This window comes from Barbus barbus (genome assembly GCF_936440315.1).
Source record: "Barbus barbus genome assembly, chromosome: 41".
NCBI lineage: Eukaryota > Metazoa > Chordata > Actinopteri > Cypriniformes > Cyprinidae > Barbus > Barbus barbus.
The window spans coordinates 22,819,606-22,847,227 of record NC_136719.1 but is presented as its reverse complement, the minus strand read 5'-3'; the positions used below and the strand labels follow the sequence as shown (position 1 = coordinate 22,847,227).

The window sequence follows — 27,622 nt, the reverse complement described above, 5'->3', positions numbered from 1 at the left end:
ATACAGTTTTCATTACACAGAGGTTAATGTTTTGTATGAAAACATTTATTATCATTCTTTAAAACATGTTTGATTTTGATTTGAAATTTTGCTTTATAATGATATATAAGTGACATATGGAGGCAACTGTACTTCTATACAATATAGTCCAATACAATATGCAATAAAAAATATGATAAGGCACAATACACAGAATACAATACACATGCAGGTGGAGGATAAACAAGTATAAACAAAGGAAAGCAGGTAAATCGTGTGACACCTACACGATCTTCCAGATAAACTTGTCCTGGTTTACAAATAAAATGCATATTGTTCTCTAACTAAGAAAGATTTGTCTGTGTTATGTGTGTTATATCGATACAGATGTGTGTGCTTGTATGGTCGGAGCTTCAGTGTTATAGAGGACAGTGAGGAGAGAAATTGTTCAGGGCTTATGTAACGTAATGAAACTCCCACTAATGAGATGGCCCAGTCCCAAAACACCAGTGCTGCTCTAGAAAGAGAACAAGAGAGGCTGAGGGAGAGAGATTTAGTACCTTCATGTTCTCATTTATCTACTTTATAATGCTTCTTAATAACCATGTGGGAAGCATGATGTATGTGAGCAGCCAGGGTGATGGATTGGTAGACAAAAACCATGGGGTGCGTGTATGTGGATTAGGGGTTATCCGGGGATAGTCAATATTAAACCATCCAATCCAAAAATACACGGCTTATTGTTCTGTTTTTGTACATTCTGCGTTAAGCTGAACCAAACAATTCTCAGAAGTATTTTGTTTCTGATATTTTATCCATTTGTTGGTATGTAAAAGAGAGTGATGTCAAATGAAGTCACTCCCAAAAATAACAACTGGCTTAGCACACAAGTCACTCAGACACACACATTATTATATGATTCATTCTTATATATGTAATTTTCATGTTCAGATCACGGAGGTCCAGGTGGCACATATAGGCTTTGTATTTTGAAGTTGTGGAAGTGTACTGTAAACTGCTGCCATCTTCTGGATATGAAATAATATTACAAAGAAAACACGTATACCATAAAAAAAAATAATAATAATAATAATTAAAAAAAATAAATAAATCATATAATGTATTGGTCAAACAGTGTGTAGATGCTAGCCATGAATAAACATAACATGAAAATACATTACCACTAGATGGCAACACAATTATGTAAGTGCATACTGTCTAAAAATATTAAGTGTACTATTAATTATTAAAGTATTTTATTAAAATGTTGAACATTTTTAATAATTGTTATATTATAAAATAAAATAATTACAATATAATAAATATAACTGATTGAATGACTATAGAAAATATCAAAATATTGTACTTAAAATAATAATACATGCAAATTGTTATACAAAATTAATACAAATAATAAAGTACAAAATTATATAAATAATCAAATTTAATTCAATTAACATTTAAAAATATAAGAAGAACATACAATATTAGACCTATAAACATACAACTGCAATTAAACAGACAGATATATTAAACACTTAAAGCTGCAAGTGTAACAATAATCATTAAAAATGGGACATTATTGGAAAAGACCTAGGACAGATCTGTGTGCGTTCACCTGTTATTCTGCACCTGTCCGCTAGAGGCGCGTGACGCTTTTACACTAAGCGCGCGCTCTAATCCTCTCATGTGACGTCGGTGAAATGGCGGAGCGGGATGGAAGCGGCGTCTGTCAGAGCTCCAGTCAAGGTGAGAGTTTGTTTATTTAACGTAAAGTTTGTCAAAAAGTACTATCCCACTTCTAGACGAGTGTACCAAACCCTCGTCTGTTTTTAAAGCTGGTTGGTTATACTTGTCACACTTTTAAGTGACCTCAGAAGCAGTGCTAGCCGGTCAGAGGGAAAGGATTAAATCAGTAAATCAGCCTAACCGCTGAGCCAAAGCACTGCCAGCGAGTGTTACATCAGGTATTACGAAGAAAAACATTGGTTTATGCTTCTATATGGTTTTGGTGCCGTTTAATTAGTTTATAGGCTACTCGTTTAAATGCCGTTGAAGCAGTTCTGAGCAGAGCACCTGTTACGCGCACGCGCGCGTGATCACATGCGATGTAATGTTGATAAGTTTTATATCTGTTGTATTTTACTTGTGTTGTTGTTTTGTTTGAACAGTCAAGTAAATGTCGCGAAACCAGGTCTTTAAACAGTCTGGTGCAGTCATCCTGTCTTCATTTGTTATGTTTGTTAGATAAATATTCTGGTGAGTGATTCATATTGTCTTTAAATATAGATTACATCGCCCATGGCATCTTCCCATCTTCCCTCCCTCTTATTATCCATTATCAAATTGTCTTATTTTTCTTAAGATGTCTGCAACAACCTATATCACTTAAAAACACAAAAAACAAACAATTTGACAAATGACAAACCTGCTAGAAAAGTAAGGAAAATATGATAAAATGACTAGTTTTCTGACTAGTTTTGTCTGCAGTGCATTGGTTTAGTCCACTGGTCCCAAGTCAGTCTTATATAAGTCTCTTTTGCCAATTAACAGATATATTACTTAGTCTTTGTGGTTACAAAATCTACCAATAGTTTTGTTGGTGGAGTCTAGGCACAGACAACAACAGTGTTACTGGTTAAAGTGTAAGGTTACTGTCTTTCTTGGGGCTGGAGGGGCAAAGATCAGATTCCTGTGCCTCTGTTATGAATTGAGAAAAATAAGACATGTTGATGGAGAGTAGGTGCATGATCATTGATAGTGTGTTTTTGCTATGTATAGATATACAGATAGATAAATATTGATCACTGTTATAAATTTGAAGAGGATTGATTATTTTGATTATATTTGATTATTAGCATCAGCTCAAAACATATTTTCTTTGCTGATTAGTAGCAATCCAAGATGAAGTTTGTTTCTTCATCAGAACAGATCACTTGCTCACCAGTGGATCCTCTGCAGTGAATGGGTGCTGTCAGAATGACAACTGATAAAAAAATCACAATAATCCTTAACAATTATTTCAGACCATCAGTTAACATCTTGTGAAGTGAAAAGCTTTATCATTTTAATCATTGCTTCCGGCTACAATACGAGTCTTCTATAATATTGCTTCTTATGGCCTGAAGTGATAATTCAAAGTTAACATCATAATGCTGAGCTTGTTTCTATTACAAACACGCAGCTTTTTGCTTCACAAGATGTTAACTGATGGACTTTAATCATGTGGATTACTTATGGATTATTGTGATGTTTCTATCAGCTGTTTGAACTCTCAATGACTGTTTACACGGACATCAGTAATCTAATTATTTACCTTATTCTGAATAAGACAATATTATGATTAAGGTGTTTACTTGAGTTGCTTTTAGAATAATCCTTTCATGTTCCCGTTTTACATGTTATAGAATCAGAAAGAGCTTTTATTGCCAAGTATGCTTGCGCATACAAGGAATTTGTTTTGGTGTCATAAGCTTCCAGTTCACAGAGACAACAACCACACACAGACAATAAGAAAGTGAAAGTGAAGTGACATATGGCCAAGTATGGTGACCCATACTCGGAATTCATTTGTGTGTGTGTGTGCATTTAAGTGCACACACACACACCGTGAACACACACCCGGCGCAGTGGGCAGCCATTTATGCTGCGGCGCCCGGGGAGCAGTTGGGAGTTCGGTGCCTTGCTCAAGGGCACCTCAGTCATTTAACTGTTCATAAGTTGGATTGCCTGGGGGAAGAAACTGTTCTTGTGCCTGGCTGTCCTGGTAATTGTGGCTCTGTAGCGCCGGCCAGATGGCAAAAGTTCAAAAAGGGGATGACTTGGATGTGAGGGATCCAGAGTGATTTTCTGAACCGATAATCCGTTTGGCAGTCCAAAGCATTCTCTGTAGCCAAACCAGACAGTTATTGATGTGCACAGGATGCACTCAATGACGGCAGAGTAGAACTGTTTCAGCAGCTCCTGTGGCAGGTTAAACTTCCTCAGCTGGTGAAGGAAGTTCAACCTTTGTTGGACTTTTTTTTTATAATGGAGTTCATGTGAGTGTCCCAATTCAGGTCTTGAGAGATGATGGATCCCAGGAACTTGAATGTCTCCACTGCAGTCACAGTGCTGTCTATGATGGTGAGTGGGGGGAGTGCAGGGGGGTTTCTCCTGAAGTCCATGATCATCTCTACTGTTTTTAGCGTGTTGAGCTCTAGGTTGTTTAGACTGCACCAGACAGCCAGCTCTTTAACCTTCTGTGTGTAGGCAGACTCGTCACCGTCCTGGATGAGGCCAATGAGTGTGGTGTCGTCTGCGAACTTCAGGAGCTTGACAGAGGGGTCTTAAGAGGTGCAGTCGTTGGTGTACAGCGAGAAGAGCAGTGGGGAGAGAACACAGCCCTGAGGAGCACCGGTGTTGGTGGAGCGGCTGTTTGACATGCTGCAGTAAAGCACTTCATTGTAGTGGGCTACTATGGTGATTAGGCTTGTTCGAGATGAACTATACTAGCCTGCCACCGGCTGGCGAGAGTAGTTGCTTGCAGTCGGGGTGAAATTAAAAGTGGAGAAGTCAAGTCAGACACTTTCTGCTCCCGTTAGTGATGCTCGCACGGTGTTTGCATACTCCTATCACAGATAAATTGAATTAAATGCAGTATATGTGAAATACACAAAAGTTTTTTTATGAGCAACAGAAACACTTTTTATATACTTCTTAATACAGCGTGATCTGTTCAAGAATAAAGTTCAGCATAAACATATAGGTTACTAAATACCAATAAAGTGTGGGTATATGCTTTTATCAGTGTTTTTGATAAAAAAAAATTAATCAAGATAACAGTGCGACTACATTAAAAAAGCTTTACTGTTATAAAAACAGATTTGTGAGCATTATTGGAAATGAATTGTTAAAATAAACACGCAACACACCTCGTGCTTGTCATCACAGAATCTAACCAATGAGTATTGTGTGTTGTCATTAAGGCTCTCGCAGCCGTTTTTGAGCAACTGCAGCGCCTGACCTCGGTGGCTGGTCTCATTTTGCTCTCGCGGTACTTTAATGGCACATGTGATCGTAAGACGGCTACAGCACCGTTCAATGTCGGGCAAATGTTCTAACCAGAATGCATTGCATTCATCAGGCGGCAGCCGATCTTTGCGGCGCCGCATGAAGTCGAACAAGCCTATTATCTCTTCAAGCACGCAGCGCGAGCAGTACAAACAACAATGCAGAATATTAATAACTATGACTGGGACTGTCATATACATAACATTATAATGAGAACACTCTATTATAATAAAACGCTGTGAGTTTTTAGAGTTTAGTTGCCGTGTTTCTCTGCGTTGTTGCATGAAGAACGCGTCCATAAAAGGAATTAATTCAGAGCAGTGCAGACACGTTCACTTCTGCATTCGTGGCATTTTGTGCAGATACCCTATAAGTCGTAATATTGACGTTATGTTGTATAAATAACGAACTGTATTCTATATGAGGTAAATTGGTTAAATTCCACTGATTAAAAACCTTGCTATCGAATGCTTTACTCTACTGGTCATATTCAGCGTGCGCAGCTCAAATGCAGAATATTAATAACTATTGTCATATACATAACGTTATCATGAGAGCACTATTGTAAAAGTTTCGCTGACGTTTAATGTTAACTATCTTTTAATCAAAACATAAAACATTATTTTTGTATCTGCAAGGCGTCCGTTACACATTTTCCCTGTGTGTTAATAATTATGTAATTATGACTGTCCAATGTCTGACTTGATTCTTGGTAATGTAATTTGGCCCCGCCATCAAACATATGATTCGAGTATCAGTCGACTATTGGCAAGATTCGAAAATTCCGATTCGACTATGAAAATCCTTAGTCGGGGACACCCCTAGTCTGGAGGAGTGTAGGGATGATGGTGTTGAAGGCCGAACTAAAGTCCACAAACCGGATCCTCGCATAAGTCCCTGATTTGTCCAGGTGTTGCAGGATGTAATGCAGTCCCATGTTGACTGCATCATCCACGGACCTTTTTGCTCTGTAAGCAAACTGCAGGGGGTCCAGTGATGTCCTTCAAATAAGCCAGAACCAGTTTTTCAAATGACTTCATGACGACAGATGTTAGAGCCACAGGTCTGTAGTCATTAAGTCCTGTTATCTTGGGTTTCTTTGGAACAGGGATGATGGTGGAGCGTTTGAAGCAGGAAGGGACTTCACACAACTCCAGTGATCTGTTGAAGATCAGTGTGAAGATGGGGGCCAGCTGGTCAGCACAGTTTTTCCAAGCGGCATGGTGTCACACCATCTGGGCCTTGTGCCTTTCTTCTCTTGTTCGTCCTGAAGACCTGACGCACCTCTTCTTCACTGATCTGAAGTACAGGAGTGGGGGAGAGTGGGGTTGCAGGAGGTGCTAACGGTTGTGTAGAGAGATGGTCAGGACGGGTGTGGGGGGTTTCAAATCTACAATAAAACTCATCTTCAGCAAGTTGTTGATTCACCTCAGTGCTGGGGGATGGTGTCCTGTACTTGGTGATGGCTTTCAGGCCTTTCCACACTGAAGCGGAGTCATTGGAATTTAACTGATCTTCCAGGTTTTTAGCGTAGGTTCTTTTAGCCACTCTAATCTCCTTATTCAGTGTGTTCCTGGCCTGATTGTACAAGACTCTGTCCCCATTTCTGTAGGCGTCCTCTTTGGCCTGACGAAGGTGTCTGAGTTTTGATGTAAACCATGGCTTATAATTTTTGAATGTTACATAAGTCCCTACATATATCCTCGCAGTAACTGATATATGAAGTTACAATCTCTGTGAGCTCGTCCAGATTAGTGGCAGCAGCTTCAAAAACACTCCAATCAGTAAGGTCGAGACAGGCTTGTAAAACCCGCTCTGTCTCGTTGGTCCACCTCTTTACAGTCTTTACTACAGGTTTAGCAGATTGAAATTTCTGCCTGTAGGTTGGTATAATATGAACCAGGCAGTGATCAGAGAGCCCCAAAGCTGCTCGTGGAACAGAGTGATATGCGTTCTTTATTGTGGTGTAACAGTGATCCAATATATTACTTTCTCTGGTGGGACATGTAACATGCTGTCTGTATTTTGGCAGTTCACGTGAGAGATTTGCTTGAAGTCCCCAAGAATGATTAAAACAGAGTCTGGGTGTTGTTGTTCCGTGTCTGTGATCAGATCAGCGAGTTTCTGTAGAGCTGAGCTCACGTGCGCTTGCGGAGGAATGTAAACAGTCACGAGAATGAACGAGCAAATCTCCCGCGGTGAACAGAAAGGCCTCCATTTAATGAAGAGCGTTTCTAGATCTGAACAGCACATCTTCTTTAACACCGTTACATCTGTACACCACCTTTCATTGATGTAAAAGCACGTCCCGCCGCTGTGCGAATTCCCCGTTGATTCTGCGTCGTTAGTTAGGCAGATGTAACGCGCTGTCTGGAATGGTGTCATTCAGCCAGGTTTCCGTGAAACACAGAGCAGCAGCTCTTCCTTCTGGGAGAGCAGAAGGAGTTTGTCTGTTTTGTTGGGTAGAGAGCAGAGATTCGCCAGGTGGATGCTAGGCAACGCCGTTCTAAATCAGTGCTGTCTGAGCTTCATGAGCGCGCCGGCTTGCTTCCCCCGTCTGTGCGTCCTGCGTTTGATCAGCGCCGCCGCTGCACCGACTACTATGTCCAGCAAAACATCCGAATAATAGAAAACTGGTAGGAGATTTTGTGGTGTACTGCCGAATGTTCAACAGTTCTTCTCTGGTAAAACTGATCGAGTTTGAGAAACAACAAACAGGAAAAACTAACAAAAACACTAAAACAACTGGATAGCGAAGCACCGTGGCTGCCATGAGCGGCGCCATCTTAATATGCATTAATATGCATTAAACATTCCATTTATGAGATGTCACATGTTCTGAAATACATGCAATTCATATAGTCGACCACGGACCGTTTTTAAACAAGCTGCTAACCTGACTTTCAGCATTTGAATAGTCTATTTAATGTTTACCAATAAAGACAGATGGTTATCATTACAAGAATCTGTTTGCTTATGCAGGTTTATGGATTTAGTACACATACGATTATCAGGTATGGCTAATTCATGGAACATGCATCAAAGTTTAAGGCTACAGTCCATGTTAATAGTCTCTTATACAGATATGTTAAAGAGACCATATATTAGATTTAGTCTTACACTGAGTTGTTAACAGAATGTGTGGGAATAATTATGTATTGGATTTATATTGGTGGTATAGTGGATTAAAGGAGGATTTACAGTTGCAATCATTTGGTGGTTTTAGTCGACTCTGCATTGCATGTAAAAAGGGGATCAAATTACAGTATTTCATTACTGCATCAGTTTTGTGTTTGTGAGCTAGAGTCATATGCGATGCTTTTCAGTTTGCAGTAGGTCATAGGTTGATCTTTACGTGCCATTCACCTGTTGGCTGTAAACTGTCAGCTGTTTCTCATTCATAAACACACACACTCACTCTTATCCGCTGGCAGTAAAGGGTGGGACACAGGCAATAACTGCTCTGATGGATTCAGTATCTCATTAGACTGATTCAAAACACTAACTTTTTTCCCCAGTTCATTAAAATAACTGGCTCATTATTCATTTGTTTTTAAATCAGGCTATTTGTTTTTGCACACCACCAGCAAATACAACACAATGGAAAGATGTTGTTGAACCCAATTCTTTTGACTCATCACATTCAGTTTGAGCTCTTTTGATATTCAAACACTGTTGAATGACTAGGCGATCGTCCCGACCCATCCATAGCCTGTGTATTTGTTTTTTGAGTATATTGTAGCCACAGTCAGTGTTTAAATAGATTTAAAATGTGGGGTGACTGTGTGATCACATTTAGCATTGTTTGGTGAATTTTCACAGTTGAAATTTAGTCATTTCAATATAGGAATCTGCTTAATGTGGAATTTCATGTGAGGGCAAAAAAAATTTTTCATGGAGATTCAAGTTTTTGGTCTTTTTTTTTTTTTTTTTTTTTTGAAATCCTGCAAAAAATTTTGTTTATGTGACTGCACCTTTAGTAGAGAGAATAAATGCTCTTTACATTGGATGGGCAATAATTAATATTTTTCTAGTCCATTTTATCCTACCATTCTGTGTCCTGTAACTGCCATAGTGTCTTTTAATCCGCTGGCTCACCTTGCTGGTCTTCATACTGAATATTTCAGTAGGAAACTGAGAACTGTGTGCGTGTGAGGCAGTGTGTCGGTGCATTTGTCAGTCTGTGGTACTTTCTCTATATGGGCCTGAGAGAGAGAAAGAGAGAGAGAAAGGCAGACCTGGAGAGAGACATTTGCAGCATCAGCAGCTAGAGCAGCCGTCTCTCTCAGGCTTAAGGAAGAAGAGAGCTGGCCGCTTCTGTGGATTACAGGAACGTCAGTAAACCGGGTTGGACTGGAAGGAGTTTTGACTCATCTCTCTTTCCTTTCAATCTGTCTTGCCGCGTCTTCCAGCTCTTACTGTGTCTGTTACTCTTCCTACTGTGTGCTGTATAATCTGAGATCATTCAGAGATGTGTGGGGTGCTAACTGTTAGCAGCGCTGGGTAACGAGAGAGAGAGGCACAGGAGAAGAGGGTAGGATGCCGGCCCCCCTCAGAATGAGGAGGGGGGCCTGCAGGTCAGCTATCCCATCTCTCTCCACCATCGCTGAGGAAGACGAGGGACAGCGGAGCCGCAAGAGACGAAGGAAAGGAGGAGGTACGTGGGAGGTCAGGATAGGAAAGATTAAAAAGGCTGATATAAAACACTGGGGTTTTGCTCTCTGGGGTGCTAAGCTAATACCTGGCCTATTACGTGATTGATGTGTCTGTATGTTTTGTAGTTTGCAAAAGTTAAAAGTTGTGTGTCATCAAAAGGCAGCATAGCAGTGCAGGGTTAATGATGTGCGAACTTTACTGTTTTTATATCTGTAATACCCTGGATCACAAAACCAGTCTTAAGTGTCAATTTGTCGAAATTGAGATTTGTACATCATCTGAAAGCTGACTAACTAAGCTTTCCATTGATGTATGGTTTGTTAGGATTGGACAATATTTGGCCGAGATACAACTATTTGAATATCTGGAATCTGAGGGTGCAAAAAAAAGAAAAATATTGAAAAAATCGCCTTTAAATTAGTCCAAATGAAGTTCTTAGCAATGCATATTACTTATCAAAAATTAAGTTTTGATATATTTACGGTAAGAAATTTTCTAAAATATCTTCATGGAACATGATCTTTACTTAATGTCCTAATGATTTTTGGCATAAAAGAAAAATCAATAATTTTGACCCATGCAGTGTATTTTTGGCTATTAAATATACCCCAGCGACTTAAGACTGGTTTTGTGGTCCAGGGTCACATATAAAATGTTGTTTGTATGTATATACACACTTATATAAATATAACATTATTTTGACATTACATGGAATATATCTTTTAAATTTATTTGTCACTATGTGAAACTGCAAAAAAAGGGTGTAACTGAAAATGAAAACCAAAGTACAAGCAATCCAAAATGTCTTGGTGAGAATTCAGGACAACCTATTTTAGAGCCCTGATTCAGTAACTAAATGTGTGTAATGTGGCCTTAATACTCAGTTGCTAAAAGCTTCAGATAGAATTTCTTTTAGGTTTGTGTCTGTACGTACTGGCATTTGTTTCTCTATGGCTGAGTCTAAAACTTAAAAACACAGCAATTTTGAGCATCATAGGTGTGATGCTTCTGTTAACAACTGTTTATTGAATTTTATTCTGTGGAACAGTAGTACAAAACAAAAAGCAGCTGTACAAATTTAGAACCCACCCCAACCCATCTCACCCCTTAAAAATAAATAAATAAATAATAATAATAATAAATATATTAATAGATAAACAAATAACAGTAAACTTATTTTTACAGAGATTTTAGAAAAGAAGACACGACATTAAAAGCTGAATGCCATGAATGAACAGTTTTCACGTTAGATCCATGTATACGAGAAGTAGAGCGTTCCATCGAGATAATGTCCAACAAACACACAGTCCAGGTTCGTCTGTCCATTGTGTGAGGATTCCAACTGTTGACCAACAATTTCTTTGCTGCTGTGAGTAGGATTGGGTATCGTTCAAAAATGTTCAATACCGATACCGATACCTTGAGTTCGATACCGGTTCCTGAACGATACTTTTTTCGATACCAATTTTATGAAAACAGTTTTAACAATATTACATTATCTCAAAAAACTTTGGTTTTATTTTTTTAAGCTTGTTGACATGTATACAGACTCAAAGACTCATCTGCTGAGCCACTGCACAAAGGAACAAAATATAGCCAACACAATAAATCAGTGCAAATAATTTTAATAAAGCTCAAATAGTTTTCAGTATACACTAGTACGTGCTCGTTTTAAAACGCATAGCTCAGACAGAATCATCATTTCTACTCATTTATTCTAGGTTGTTAAAGACTTAAAGAATTTTAAAATCTTTATCCACTTTCATAAGTGGATGTTTTATTTTCTTTCACAATATGTTTTATTGTTATTAAATTCTATGTTGTAGTATGTCTAATTATTTGAATGCATAAAAACTACTTAGTTTATTCAAATTTATTCTTAAAACAGCCTTATGAAATGTTTTCTTTTTCCTCAGAAATTCTGTGTTCTGTATCTGGTTTTCAAATGAAGGCATAAAACATTAATTTCATTTTTCTTTTAAATTATTGAAAATAAAACTTTATTTATTTATTTTGGCAAACAACATTTTACTATTAAAATTAAAACACGGAAGGAATGTTGTGTGATCATTAATTAAAAAATAAGAGTTTTAATAATTTTAATAGTAGCCTAGTAGTAGCAGTATGTACTGTCTGCTGAACAATATTAATATATTTCTGCCGCAGTGTCTTCCAAGTTAATCCGAACTTTTATTTTGACGGGTTTCCGGGAATACCTTTACAGTTCTGTGTGTATATGATATGACGCAAGTTTTACTCAAATCAAACGGTAAAATGCTCATGAAGTGACTCTCAGAGCAGTTCTAGAGCTGTTGTTCATGTGTTTATGTCCTCATTTAGTGAGATGGCAGACGTTGAAATGTCACGCGAGCTTCAGTCTGTGTCAAGTAAGCGAAACTGCGCGATATAGAGCAGACTGCTCCGTACGCTTTCGAATTGCTCTCGCGGATGTCAAACACTGATCAATCAGCACCGCGTCACTTCTAGTCAAACACACCTAGTGCTGCAGGCTTATTGGCTCACTGACGTTAATGAGATTAACCCCTTAGGTATCGAAATTTGGTACCGAACGACAGGACGTTTTTCGATACTCTGTGGTATCGAGGCAATTCGGTCGGCGCCTAAAAAGTATCGAACTCGATACCCAGCCCTAGCTGTGAGAGCAGCTAACAGTAAAGATCTTTGTTGGACGGACAAGGTGAAGTCCCAAAAGTCATTCATGAAAAAATGGCGCGGGGTCAAACATATCTCAGTACCCAACAAATATGATAGGTCCAGTGAGAGCGGAGTCCAAAAAGGTGAGAGAGAGGGGCACTCCCAAAACAACGTGCCTAAAACTCCTTGGGAACAGAGATTACACTTAGGAGAAGACGACAGATTCATATAAAAACGTTTCATTGGAGTCAAGTAAACCCTATGCAGCAATTTCCAATGAATTATTTGGCGATTAGGGTTTTTAGAAGACAATTTAAACACCCCATACCTGATCGGAAAATAAAACATGCACATCCTCATTAAGATCCTTAGCCCAAATAGTAGTAATAGATAAAGGTTTGTATGAATGCTCCAGAAGAAAGAGATAGATGACTGAAGCAGAGGAGGGAGATTCCTCAGAAGGAAGGATTAGTTTGCGGTGGGTGGGTAGCTAGTTGTGAACGTCTTTCAACATCCCTCCATGTGGAGAGGAGGTGGGTTACAATGGGACCAAACCGAGATTTACACTGCCTAAGCAGAACTACCGGAAAAACAAGATGCATCAATTTAAATTAGGGAAAGAAAGACCTCCATGCAATCTACATCGTTGTAAGGTAGTCAGTTTAATACGAGGACATTTCCCATCCCATATACCAGGGGTTCTCAAAGTCTACATTCAAAGGTCCAAATCTGAATTTTCATCAGTGTCAAGGTGTAATTGGTTATTACAAAACGTGTTTTTAATAAACATACATAACATATAACAAATATTATTTAAAAAAAAAAAGGTTCCCTTTGCATTCAAAATACTTTAATAACAAGTGCAAAAGTGGCAAAACAATTAATTTAAGTGTCAGCAGTAGAAGTCGACCTATAATGTTTTTTCTCTGGCCAATATTTAGAAATCAGGGCAGCCTATGGCCGAAATATGATGCTGATTTTTTGGGCCGATTTTCTCTTTTTTTCCCTTTATATCAAAAGAGAGTTTGCGTAAATGGTTATTGCAGGGCACAAGATAGTAATAGTAGTAGCCTAATTCATAGTAATAATACATGGCTCAAAACTTAAGCACCTTCTCAAAACAGTTCTGAAGCATGCTTTTTTGTTTATGTTTGCTGACAGACACCAGTGTTTCCCGCAGACTAGCAAATGCAAGTTGATTCTCTGCCAGCAGGAGGCGCTGTTGGAGCGTGATATATAGCTGTTTCCCCGGTAACGGCTGTAAGCAAATAAGCGCTACTTTATCAGCCATTACAGGAAAGACCAAATGAAAATTGACATCAAAGCTTTTCTGAAGAAAACGGACGGTTCTTTTAAAAGATACATTCATATAAAAACACCCGCGCAGCATTTTATTTTTGAAACGCGCAGTGCTCAGTTTATTCAACGAAGTATAAGCCTTTTGGAAAATCTATTTGTAGCGGTCAGTTTTGATATTGTGACAAGCCGCCACAAATAAATGTATACACTGGGCACTGCTATAAGACAAATTGCCATAATATAAGTGATAGCAAAACAAAACAAAGAAAATAAAATATTAGCGGTGAAATGTCGCCCGATTATGTCAAACGTCATACGCTCACTGGATGTCATGATGACAACAAATGTCATGAAGGAAAAGTTTCAATATCTCGCCTGCAATTTCGGACCTTCTCCAAAAATACATAAAAAATAAGAATAAATAAACAAATGATTTACAAGTTTAACGTGCGCTTAACTTGTAAAATTTATTTAATTAATTTACAAAGTAGGAAATATAATTAGTGTTCTTGAAATATGAAATAGAAGTGGGTCCGGATTGAATTCCCTCCGGGTCCGGATCCGGACCGGAGTCCGGACTTTGAGAAGCACTGCCATATACAGTTGGGCAAAAAAGTATTTAGTCAGCCACCAATTGTGCAAGTTCTCCCACTTAAAAAGATGAGAGACGCCTGTAATTTTCATCATAGGTACACTTCAACTATGAGAGACAGAATGGGGGGAAAGAATCCAGGAAATCACATTGTAGGATTTTTAAAGAATTTATTTGCAAATTATGGTGGAAAATAAGTGAAACCGTGAAACACATGCATCTAGTTTGTTCCAGTAGCCAACCGGTGGAGCGAGAGGAATCGTGGAAGAAAATAAATTGATGTGTGGGAGAACATTAATTTTAATCACCGATATATGGGCCTGAAAAGTAGTAGGAAGACGAGACCAATTTTCCAAATCTGAGGATACTTTGGCTAGAATACCATTATTGATTTTGAGACTATTTCCTGCAGGGAAGGAAAAACATCTATCCCCAAGTACTTAAAGTTTTGAACCAATGGAATGGATATAGAAAGGGACATGGAATCAATTTTAGAATTGAGGGGAAGTAAACATGACTTACTCCAATTAATTTTAAAGAGATCCAAAATGTTCAAATAAATTCAGCACATGAGGAATAGAATGTGACTGCTTCTCCAAAAACAATAAGATATCATCAGCAAACAAAGAAATATGATGATGAGTATTCCGTATATATTTATGGGAGAAATAGTTTCAGATTGTCGGACTGCTTGAGCTAAGGGTTCCAAGGATAGGGCAAATAACAGAGGAGTACCTCGATGTATAAAGAATGGGTTAGAGTGAACAGCTCCTGTGAGAACAGTGGCTGCTGGATTGGCATACAGAACTTTTATCATATTTATGAAACTCGATCCTAGACCCAGATGCTGTAGAACCGCCCATAAATAGTTCCATTCTAGCTGGTCAAAAGTTTTCATCGCATCTAGAGATAATACTGCGCAAGGAGAGGACAAACTATACTGAATCCACATATTAAAAAGAAGACCACCAATTTCCGTGAACCAATTTATCCTGAACAGAGACTGTCTGAGGTATGGATACACCCACAGACACACACACACACACACACACCGAACTGCGGCAGGTGCGCGCCAGGCATAAAAAAAATAGGCTACAGCAGTTCTTTATATTCTGTATCTTTGTATTCCGCAATTTGTTTGTCATAAAGTGCTCTGTGCTGCAAGACGAAGTGTATTAATTTGTCTGACACTATTTTGGATTTTGGCTTTCGCTTGTACGGTGGCTCTGAATGGTCAAAACACCTTCTCAAAGCATCTCAAAATGCTTTATACGGATGCGAAAAATGCAAAAAATCGAACCCGATCCGAATTTTTTTTTGACGGACGAAAATTTCGGAGGCAGTGTGCAAACGTGATTGACAAAACGTGAAGTCGTATTTATTTTTCAACGTGCGAAAATTTCGGACGAAAAATTCGGACTCAGTGTGCAATGGCCTTAAGTCCGCAAATGTGTAACCGTGTTCGCCATCTTGTCCATCATATCGCTCGCGGTCGGTGGCTTGGATTTGTTCTTAATCAAAGAAGCTGATGGAGACAACTCCTGCTGTTTACGACTGCATGCCATCAGGTAAAGCACCACCAATGAATAAAACTTAAAACAAAACGAAAAAATCTGCAAAAAGAGGCCAAATGTACGGAGCTCTATTCGAGTGTGACTAGGTTCATGAGCACGTCACGTGACTCTCCGTAGGTGTGATGCTTTTAAAAGCAGCACATTCTAGTTAGGCAGCTTACAAGGTTTTAAGACCCCCTGTGTGTTCTGAAGCACTCATTCTTGACTATGACCTAAAATACAAAAATATGTTTTTAAATGTTTAGTTAGATCAGTGGTTCCCAACCTTTTTTCAGGGGACCCCTATTTTAACTATATATATATATATATATATATATATATATATATATATATATATATATATATATATATATATATATATATATATATATATATATATATATATATTTACTCAAAAGTTGTTTTAAACCTGAGTGAGTTTCTTTCTTCTGCTGAACATGCATGCTATTTTGAGGAATGTGGAAAACCAAACAGTTGCTGGTAAACATATGATTTTTTCCTACTATCAAATTCAATGTGGACCAGCAACTGTTTGATTACCCTCAATCTTCAAAATATATTCTTTTGTGTTCAGCACAAGAAAGAAATTAATAAAGGTTTGGGACAACATGTGAGTGAGTAAATAAACTATCCCTTTAATGACAGTCTACGGCATGTTTAGTTCTGTCCCTTTAAGACCTGCACGCATCTACAGACACGTATCCATTTTTCTCTCAACAGTTTACTTTCATTTTAGACATAACTGAGTCTATATGTAAACCTTGTGTTTTGACAGTATTAGCCCAAAATATAAATTAGTTCAGTGATCAGGCGCTGTTTGAAAGGGTTTTAGTGCGCACGTCAGACCAGCGCGTGAATTAAACATTTAACCGGCAAGGCTTGTAGGCAAATAATGTACTTTTGCGATCGAGAATAAGTGCAGTGTCCTGTCAGAGTAACTCTATCGCTGTATGTCGTGTTGTACAGTATATAGAGAAGGCGGCACCAGAACTGTAATTGATCAAATATTTTCTGTAGCACGATACTATGATATTTCTTCAAAAGCAGATCATGGAGAGATTTTATCGTCCATGATCAAAAATCGTCATATTGCACACCCCTAATTCATTCATATTTTAATTAATATAATTTCCCTCTATAAAACCTTTCACTGCTTTCCGCCATGTATTCAAACAAAACGAAACCTACGCTGCATGCTGCCACTGTGTGAGATTGTTACTACCTTTGCTTAATGTTGGACAGTATTTAGGTGAGTTTTTATAATCCTGATAAACAAATTGTTTTAATTATAATACAGAATATTCAACGGTAGGCACTAACTGTCGGGAATTTCAACTTGTGGTCAAACTACAGTCAGCTTGGCGACCCCTTGTAAATCTTTAGTGACCCCTAGTGGGGGTCGCGACCCCCAGGTTTGGAACCACCGAGTTAGATAATTGTAAGTAATTAATTCATTTTACTGGATAATCAGGTTATTTAATTTTGAGTGTCCTCGTAAGCTGATTTGTGCTAGTTTTTGTTTGCTTAAATGAGTGTTAATGGCATTTGTGAATGCAGACTGAGAATGATGTCAGTGAGTCTGGAGTGAGTGTCAGCATCATATCTATTACACTGAAATGGAGCAAAACACATTTTATCAGTCTTGAGTGTCAGTTTTAGCACTGCTTCTGCTGAGCAGGAACATTTTTTGCTCTCTTTACTGGTTGGGAGTGGCTGTTTTGACCCACCCATTGTCGCTACAGCAATGGCAGATAACTGACAAGTTGGACAGGATGGGTGGGTCACATGACCACCAGGAAGTGGAATGTAAACAGGAGCACAGCTTTGTAAACCGACTGGAAGGATCCACATAGAGGCTAAAGGCTTTACATGTGAATTAGGGATGTAGGTTAATGCTCACGTTCATTATTTCATTTCTAGATCTGAAATGACAGATCTCTTTCTATGAGGAATCACTTATATGTAAGCTTTCTAATGACAAATAGCTTAAATCACCTAACATTAAAATGTAACGCAAACATGCTTCAGTCTATGAGGTCTGACTCCCATTTGGCTTTTCACATGCTCAGATTTGGGTCACAAGACTATACTCAGCTGGGTCAAAAATCCCTCTGAACTCAAAACACCGCAGCCTCGCTGGAGCTAATGCTGGAGGTATTACGCTCATACATTCTTAGGCTACATTCAGATTTTTTTGTGGGGTCTGGTAACTCAGAAATGGAGAAATGGGCCGTGTGCCATTTTAGATCCAGTCACTGTTTTTCCATTTAATTGGCTTCTGTCAGTTTTGTATTCTGGATGTGCCACAAAAGCTGTGCTGTGCACAGAATAAAGCATTCCAAGCAGGGATGTGTAAGGATGGCCAAATAATTCAGTCGTCAGTTAGTGAGTAGTCAATGTCTTGTTTGTCTGAACTTCTCAGAGGGGATTTTAGTGCACTATTTAACTGTCAACACAATTATATTTGTTTATTAAATAACATCTAATGATGTTTTCATTACTTTTTTTGCCACAATATGGTTCCAACCGTTCGTGGTTTTTGCTAGGGCTGCACGAGTAATCACAATTGTGTTATGATTTAGTGCGATAATTAAATCACAAAGGTTTTGATATCATTAAAAACAGTGTTTCCCCTAGGTTTTTCTCGTTTTAATTTTTCTGGATTTACCCTTTTTAATGGGTAAATTACATTTTATTAATCAAAAAGCATGTCTAATTAATCAAAGTCATGAAACTTAAAACAATTGAACATCAATTTATTAATTTGAACAAAAATGACATGTTTAGGACCGTATGAAATGTTTTATTTTTTCCAACTTTGTTTGATTGTTACCGAATTCTGTTTTAGCATGTCTAATTATTTGAAAGCATAAAAACAAGTTTAATTTATTTTTACAATAGCCTTGTTTTTTTTTCCCCCTTAGAAATTCTGTTGTGTATTTACATTTTTTTTAAAAGGCATAAAACATTTAATTTCTTTCAATTAATAAAAACGAAAAAAAAAAAAATATATTACAATTAAAACATTGAAGAAATATTGTATGATTATTCCTTAAAAATAAGGTTTTAATAATTTTGGTAGTAGTAGCAGCCTATTACGTGCATTCTACTGAACAGTAATATATTTCTGCCGCAATGTCTTCAAGTTAAACCAAACTTTTATTTTGACGGGTTGCCGTGAATACCTTTCTGTGTGTATATAAGGATAGTTTTACTCAAATGAAATGGTCAAATGCTCATAAAGTGACTCTCTGAGTAGTTCTAGAGATGTTCATGACGTATTTATGTCCTCATTAGTGAGACAGACGTTAATATCACCGGAAGCGTCACGCGTGCTTCAGTACAAGTAACCGCACGTCTGCACCATTCATTAACACAGAAAAATGCAGAATTCATATTTAAATAGTTGTTTTTTGGCTTAATATTTACAAATACTATAGTGGGAGTGTGCTCACTTGTGTGTGCGCATCGGTGTGCACGATACAGAGAGTGTGTCCATGTAACGTAGAGACAGAAATGACATGCCGTCGTGTAAATAAGATAAATAACATAAGGCTGTTTAGTTAGTTTAATAAAAGAACACTCACATGTTGTCCCAAACCTGTATTCATTTCTTACTTGTGCTGAACACAAAAGAAGATATTTTGAAGAATGTGTTTAACCAAACAGTTGGTGGTCCACATTAAATTTCACAGTAGGAAAAAAGTCACTGTTTGGTTTTCCACGTTCTTCAAAATAGCATTTATGTTCAGCAGAAGAAAAACTTATTCAGGTTTAAAACAACTTTTGAGTGAGTAAATGATGGTATAAAATAAAACACTATGGCAGAATTGACAGACAGATGACAGAATATTTATTTTTGGGGGAACTATTCCTTTAACGTTAACAAAACAACAAAACGCAAAGAGAAAAATCACTCACTACTCTTGACTGAAGAACTTGAATACAGTTGCTTTAGGAATCAGTCCATCTAGTGTTTTATTTTTATATTTGTTCACTCAATTTCTTGAATGCTCTGCTAAATACACCTACTGCACCTGAAAATAAAGCAGTTTGTTTTAGTTGTGTATATTATGTGTAGTTGTAATGTGTATCTTTGTTCTTGTTTTTTAATAATCTTTTTCATTATTTTATCTTTGTTTTTGTCTTCGCCCACTTTAGCCTAATATCTGCCATTCTTTTTTTTTTTTTGTTACATTGAACGGCTTTATCTTTATAATAGGGAAATTAGTTTGGCTGTAATGCTCAGACAACTTGCAAAATAGTAAAACTAACATGACAAAGAATTGTGATAAAATCGTGATATTTCTAAAAAAAAAAAAAAAAATCGTTATGATATTTTTCTATAAAAAAATATTTTTCATATGATACGTTATATGATATTTTCCCACCCCTAAGCACTTTGTACCGCTCTGTATTTGGAGCCTTTCGTATCATAATACTTTTGCACAATGAAAGATTATTAATAGCCTTTCTTGTTCGTCTTAACTGTCATATGTTTCTGCCTCATTTCTGTGCTATACATTTAAAAGAAATGTCTTTTCATTTTACTGTATATTTATATGTAAATGCATTACTTGTTTTTCATTAATGTATTTTGCAACAATTCAAAGAGTAATGTATATCATTTTACATTTTCATTTTAGATTTAGTCCTACACTTATTCACTTTTATTTGTTCCCCACTAAATGTTTTTTTCGCACTAATTTTAGATTTTATATAATTGTGCACTCATGATTTTTCTAGAGTAACTCTTCTACTGAATTATCCACTAGCCTAGCAGGGTGCGCAAAATTCCTAAATCCTTCCTAAATCAGGTACTCTTCACATTTTGGTAGCCCGGAAATTTATTTAACTAGCCCAAATAAAATAAAGACAATAAATGTCAATCAAAAACATTTTCAATACACAAATATCAAGGAAAAAGTTTTATTTGACTATTTACAAGGTATCTGCAGAATTCTTACAAATCTAAGGCAATTTGAAAAATTATTTCTTATACCATTTAACGTATTTAAAACTGTCTAAGGCCTTAAAAAATTTAGTTTTCTTGCTGAGCAAAACTTTTCTCTATTGGGTGGACATTTCAGGCACCTGAGCAAAATCATTCTTTATACCAGACCTGTACAGCACGCACACAAAAAAGTGTGTAACTTTTAACTTCAATGTGCTATTTATATTTGATTTGACCCTTGATGTAACTAAATGATGTATATTTTAGGTTACCTGAGAAGACATTTTTACTGTACAATACACTGCATTTCAAAAGTTTGGATTAATAAAGTTTATTAAAGAAGTTTCTTATGCTCATCAAGGCTGTATCTATTTGATAAAAAATGCTGAATATTATTTCACCAAAAATAATATTGTGAAATATTATTGCAATTTAAAAAAACGTTCTATTTTAATGTACTTTAAAATTTAATGAATTCCTGTGAAGCAAAGCAGTATTTTCAGTGTCACATGATCCTTTAGAAATCATTCTAATACGCTGATTTTTAATCAATGTTGGAAACAGTTGTACTGCTTTTTTATTTTATTTATATATATATATATATATATATATATATATATACTGTATTTTTTGGAACCTGTGATATTTAAAAAAAAAAAAAAAGTTAAAAAGAAGAGCATTTAGTCAAAATGGAGATTTTTTTTGTTACAATATAAACTATTAAAAAGTTTGGGGTCAGATATTTCTTTCTTTTTTAAAGATACTTTAAAAAAGTATAAAGAAAGTTAAATAATGTATTCAGCAAGGATGTGTTAAATGGATAAAATTGATAGTAAAGACTTCTATTGTTAGAAAATATTTCTAATTTGAATAAATGCTGTTCTTTTTAAAGTTTTTATTAATCAAAGAATCAAAGAAAAAAGTAACACAGGGTCCAAAAAAATATGAAGCGGCACAACAGTTTCAAAACTGATAATAAATCAGTATATTATTATGATTTCTGAAGGATCATGGGACACTGAAGACCGGAATAATGATGCAGAAAATTCAAAACTTTGATCACAGGAATAAATACTATTTTAAAGTATAGGTATTAAAATAGTAAACCAATATTAGAAATTGCAATAATGTTTCACTATCACTGTTTTTTTCTGTATTTTTGAAATTAATACAGCCTTTAATGAGCAAGAGACTCAAAAGTCAAAGACTCAAAAATAAGGTCAATTATTTATCAGGTTTATAATATAGCCCTAACATAATATATTATCAAAACAAACTATTTAAACTGATAGAATAGAATAGAATACAAACTGAAGCAAAAATTAAGCTGAGATCTGTAAGTTAAGTATAAAAAACGTGAACATATGAATTCTTCTATAGCTGTCGAAACATTATTATGAAGTACAGTTTGTACAATACACCTGTGTGTGACTTTCCATGTCTTTGTTACCGTTCTTTGCCCATCCTCCGCTATTTCCAGCACTTAATCAAGCCACTCTTCTTTAATACATGATGACGTTTTATTTCACGTGTCATTGCGTTTGCGTTGTCTCTCGTGTTGAGCGCACCGTAACCATTGAAGTATTCAGTTTCTACAGCGACTCGTTTGGTGTATCGTTCTCTTTCTATGAAACCAAACCGCATTCACCGGCTCTAACTCTGTCGTGACATCAGCTCTATAGCGGTTTGCCCGAGCATTGCTATTCTTTCCCTTTTACTGGTGGCATTCAATCAAATGTCTTCCCAACTCATTTTTGTGCTTGAGGCACATTATTTCTCCTGCACGGCCGCGGCGCTCAGAGGGAACACTGCGTGGGAGCCCTGTATTTAAGGTAGCCCGTCGGGCAGGGCAGTGACACATTTTGGTAGCCCGACTGGAAATCACAATAGCCCCGGGACGTTGGGCTAGCGATTTTGCAAGCCCTGCCTAGTTTATAATAGTATTTTTGTCATAGATTATAATTATATATGCATTCATTTGTTGTTTTTCTTTACAATAAAGTTATCTATATTTAGTAGATTGTGTGTAACACAAAAATGTCATGATCAGGTCAACACACATTGAGGTATAAAAATTCCTAACACTGATTAAAAAAAAAAAAACTGCCCAGGTATCGGATCGATATCGTTATCGGCAGATACTTAGAATTTTTGGTATGGGATCGGTTCTGAAAAAGTATCGAGCCACCGCTAGTTATTTTAGGCAATTTAGAAATCCTGTGCCAAACGTGTCCCCGGGAAGTCTGGTCACCTTAGTTTATGGCCACTGATTGTTTTTTTTCTGAGGTAATTGTGACATTGTTTACAAACTGTTATAATGACATTTGTTTAGATGGTGCATCAGTGGTTAAACCACACTGATTGAGACATGATACAGATTTTGTTAAGTTGTACTCTTTCTTTTAACACATCTTTGGATGCAGTGCTTGAAGTGGAAAAAAAGAAGTGCCGGTACTCACCTGACCCCCCCCCCCCCCATTTATTTATTTATATTAAATAAGTACTTTTTTAATAATTCACAATGTATGTATAGTGCCACAATCAATCAATCAATAATTAAATAAGTTTTCAATACAAATTAGCACAAGTCAAGCTGCAGGACCACAGGGAGACGCCAAAGACCACTAAATCGCCTGCCTTTAATATACAGATCCATTCAGAATCGCTAAATCTCTGACCACCGCATAATCAGCGTTCATTATAAAACAATCTTGCTTTTAAGCCAAATACAAGCTGAAAAGAATAATTTTACTGACATCTGGACGTAAGTCACTATTCTCTCCGTAATCGCTGATAAAATCGGCATTAGCGCTGTTTTGAGCTTATTGTTTGAATTCGTTCACTGGATCCTTGGACTTTCTAGGAGTTTACAGTTTAAAATGATGTGATTGCTGAAGCCTGCTTCTTTTCTTTTTAAGATATGATTTCCGTTATAAAGTACTGATTCAAATTAGTAATCAATAATGAATTATTATTCTACTACTCCACGCGCCTGCTCTGACATGCTCTTGCAACACAATGAAGTAGACCGACTCCGCTTGCGTTCATTCACGTGATTGGTCGAGATGAGAGGTGATCCAGCCTGGGTAGTGTGATTTATATAGTTTCTATATAATTTCTAATCATATATGTGAGCATATAGCCTAATCCCCCAGACCCTGACGATTTTACTCCGAGTACCGGCAACATGTCAGAAGTGCCGGTACGCACAAAAAAGTGCAGGTACTCTAAAGGCTAAAATATAAATACTGCGTACCGGTGTGTACCGGCCCACTTCAAGCAGTGTTTGGATGTTTATTCATCTTTATTTCATGCTGTAACTGGTATTAAAACGGAGCAGACGATCAGTTCATGTGCGTTTCGCACTGCCACTTTTCTGGAACTGAGGCACTACAGTGATCCGTCACTCAACATTAAACATTGCCAAAATGGTATTAATTTTTTTGAATATTGTAATAAAATAGACTTTGAAATCAAATAGAATTTGAATTTCAGAATAGAATAAAGACTTTATCAAATGTAACAAAGCACAAGTTTATTGTGATTTATTGGATGGGAGGCGTGCTGCAATGTTCTGTTGATGAGCTGAAAACTGGCAAGACTAATCGATTCTTTGAATTTAAGAATCAATATTAATTTTTAAGCAGGAGAATCGATTAAAACTGAAAAGTCTTTTTTTTTTTTTCTAACCAGTCCTAATTGAAAAGGGCCTTCAGTATTTGAGCAGGTCTTTTTTCTTTTAGCTGCTGTACAAACAGGACATTTCAACAGTCACGCCTGTTAGTAAATGCAGTTGTCAACCCCAAATACTGAATGTGAATGTCTCCTTGTTCTGTATTCTGATTCTGTGTTGCTATGTTGTGGTTTATTTCTTGTACATTTCCCAAAGTGCTCATTGGATAAACTAGCACCCCGTTGTTTTGCAGGGGAGGAAGGGCACTAAATCTAGACAGTGCACTAAATGTGTCCAAGCTGCTTATTGAATCACTTGCTGAGAGAAAAACTGCATTCAAGGCAAAAGGTGTTACGTTAAAGAAACAATAGGTTTACTTTATTGAACCCCATGTGAGAATTCAGACTCAAACTGACTTGCACATTTGTTTCTATCATTTCACATTGTTTTGATGAATTATTACCCTGAATGTTAGGTGGTATAATATCCTGTCGATGTTGTCTAACACACCCCGGAATAATATAATGGGTTAAATTGGGTCCTGTTTGATTTGTCTTGTACTGGTTGGTGAGGGTAAGACTCCTCTGCTCTCTGTAAGCTTAGCTTTAGCTGCCGCTAAGCTGCTCAGATCTCTGAGCCTTCCCTCCCCAATACACAAACACACACATATATCCTGGTGCAATGTGGAGAATTGCACTCTAATCGCTGATCTCTCTCTCTCTCTCTAATCTTGTATTTGTTCTGTACTGCACACACAGTAATCACACACACAATTGTGATTTATAATCACACAATTTACGCGATCAAAGAGGAGGATCTACTATTTCGATCAGTCTCCAGTTGAAGGAGTTGGGTGAAAGTCCAGTTTTTCTCATTCTTGTCTCCATATTCCTCTCTTTATTTGACCATGAATGAGCACATAATCATCAGCCTATGATGGATGTTGCATCCTTTGGACTTGCATGTGCATGCATGAGGTTGTGTCTGATGTATTGGATTAGGATGGCTTCCTTGGTGATGTAGACAAGGTTTGCATGAGGTTTTCCAGTATTTTCAAAACTATGAGCGAGATTCAAGGTAAGAACTGTCAGTGATGTGCATTTTTCCTGCACTGTTTCCTAGACCATATGTTTTTAAGCTTTTTAATGCAAGTTCCCCCAAATATGATGATCCTCTTTGCAAGGAAACGGTTCCTAAAATGTAAAGGCGGTGCAATATTAATGTTGTGTATGAGCAAATGTACATTTGTACATGAGCAATTCCATGCAAATGTCTACCTTGCCATAAAAAAAATATTTTTTTTTACCAATATAACAAAACCCTTTCCTTTAAGGTCTGTATTTTATAGTTTTGATGTGCTGTCATGGAAATTTTAAGGAAATAGCTTTGTTTATTCACCACATATGAGGTTTGCACAGATAGAAAAGTTACATTTTCAGGCAACCATATTTCATGCTTTCAAAAGAAGGATCAAAGACTCCTTTATATACTTTGTTAACAGTAAGCATTTTGCAGAAAGATGGGGGCATGCATGATAAATACACTCACTTTATGACAACACTGACTTTTATTTTAATTTATAAGTGATATATTTATGAATATAAAGTTATAATACATATTAATACAAATAATGCCAAACTTCATGTACAAAGCCAAAATATGTCCATGCTAATTATGATGGACAATTCATATCACTTACTTGCTCTAAACAACCTTAATTATGCAGTACAGACGTGACCGTTACGGACGCTTCATATTAAATCATGTAATTGACCAGCTCATATTTGTTCACCATGCTGTTGCTATTAAAATCACTGGCTCACATTAAATTTATCTCCGTTACTGTAGGCTATATCAGAACATTTCAGAAACAAATTCATTCTATTAACATAAAAAACAAAAACAAAAAAAAAACATAAAAAATACAAGCCATTAAACCATAACTACTAATTAAGTAATCTTTAGAGAAGATAAATAACATGTAGATTATTCTAAAGCAGAGGTCCCCAACCACCGGGTCGCGACCCACTACCAGGCCGTGGAAGAATTCCTACCGGGTCGCGAGATCGTTCGGGGGAAAATGTGAATAGATATGACGCTCTGTTATTTATTGTGCGTAAATGATTGGTCTAATTATTCTGTATTTTCATTGTATGTGATTGATATCGAGTAGCAATTTGACAATTTCATGTTAAATTAGTAAATAAAAGATTGCTCTGATCTGTCATAATTGGCTATTAGGGCTTAAACGTATCGTAGTTGATCAAATCAGTATGCCGAGTTGTCTGAAACACGTCTCTATGCTTGTGCACGCTTCGGGTGTGTGCCAGTACAGCGCGCACAAGCATAGAGACGTGTTTCAGACAGCGCGGCATACCGATTTGATTCCTCCTTCATGTATTCCTGCGTTTAAGATACATATGCATGGGGGGTTGCAGTTATGTCACAATACTGGAAATATTTCTGGTTTCAACCATGAAGGCGAGCCGCAACGTGCAAGCTTTGCGCAATAGTTATGCCGGTGAACGTCTTAACTTCAGTCATACAGAAAGTGAAAGTTTTCTAACGCTGCATTAACAGCGCATATTCTCAAGAGACAAGAGACGAATATACTTCAACATGTGCTGATAACAGTATAAATGAATCGACCTGTTTTAAAGAATTTATTTCGAATTCAGAATTTTTTTTTGTCTGAATTGTGAAATAAAAAGTCTCAATTATCTACTTTTTTTATTCTATGGCCGAAATGGGCTTACATTTTTCTCCATATTAGAACTTTTAAAAAATATTTCTATAGTGCTTTTCACATTTTCCATACTTTTCTTTTTTATTATTAAAGCATTTGCATATTTAGTTATTTCTTGCTTTTTTGTGGACCCCCTAGTACCTTTTTGGAGGTCTTTTTGCAGGTTAATGAAGGTCAACAGAAGTCGTTCAGGTTTAAATTTCTCATGTTTAATGACGCATTTCCTCATCAAAATCAAACTATGATAGTATCCATGAGTATAGTATATAATTGTTTAGTTGTGTTATGTTATTTGCTCACATTAATCAAACAAAAGGTGCTTTATCCGGTTGGATTTTGAATTGTGTTTGTAGATGTGACTGTGCCATGTGAAGACCTTTGTCATTTACCTGGATTAAATCATGCGCTGTAGGGGGTAAGGACATGTTATTGGTCGCATTTG

At 36.8% G+C, this 27,622-nt stretch overlaps 2 protein-coding genes across 9 annotated transcripts in view; both read left to right on the top strand.

The window, feature by feature from the left end:
• The window catches only part of LOC306860169 (F-actin-monooxygenase mical1-like), a 359,843-nt gene that overhangs the window by 168,675 nt on the left and 163,546 nt on the right, over positions 1-27,622 (top strand). The gene's annotated exons all lie outside the window — the stretch shown is intronic.
• Positions 1,671-27,622, top strand: part of LOC306860910 (ensconsin-like) — a 46,678-nt gene continuing 20,726 nt past the window's right edge. For all 5 annotated transcript variants that reach the window (XM_079402931.1, XM_079402930.1, XM_079402929.1 and 2 more), the window contains exon 1: positions 1,671-1,728. In XM_079402931.1, the coding sequence (XP_079259057.1) occupies positions 1,683-1,728 (46 nt within the window). In that variant the 5' untranslated portion in view covers positions 1,671-1,682. The remainder of the gene's footprint in view (positions 1,729-27,622) is intronic.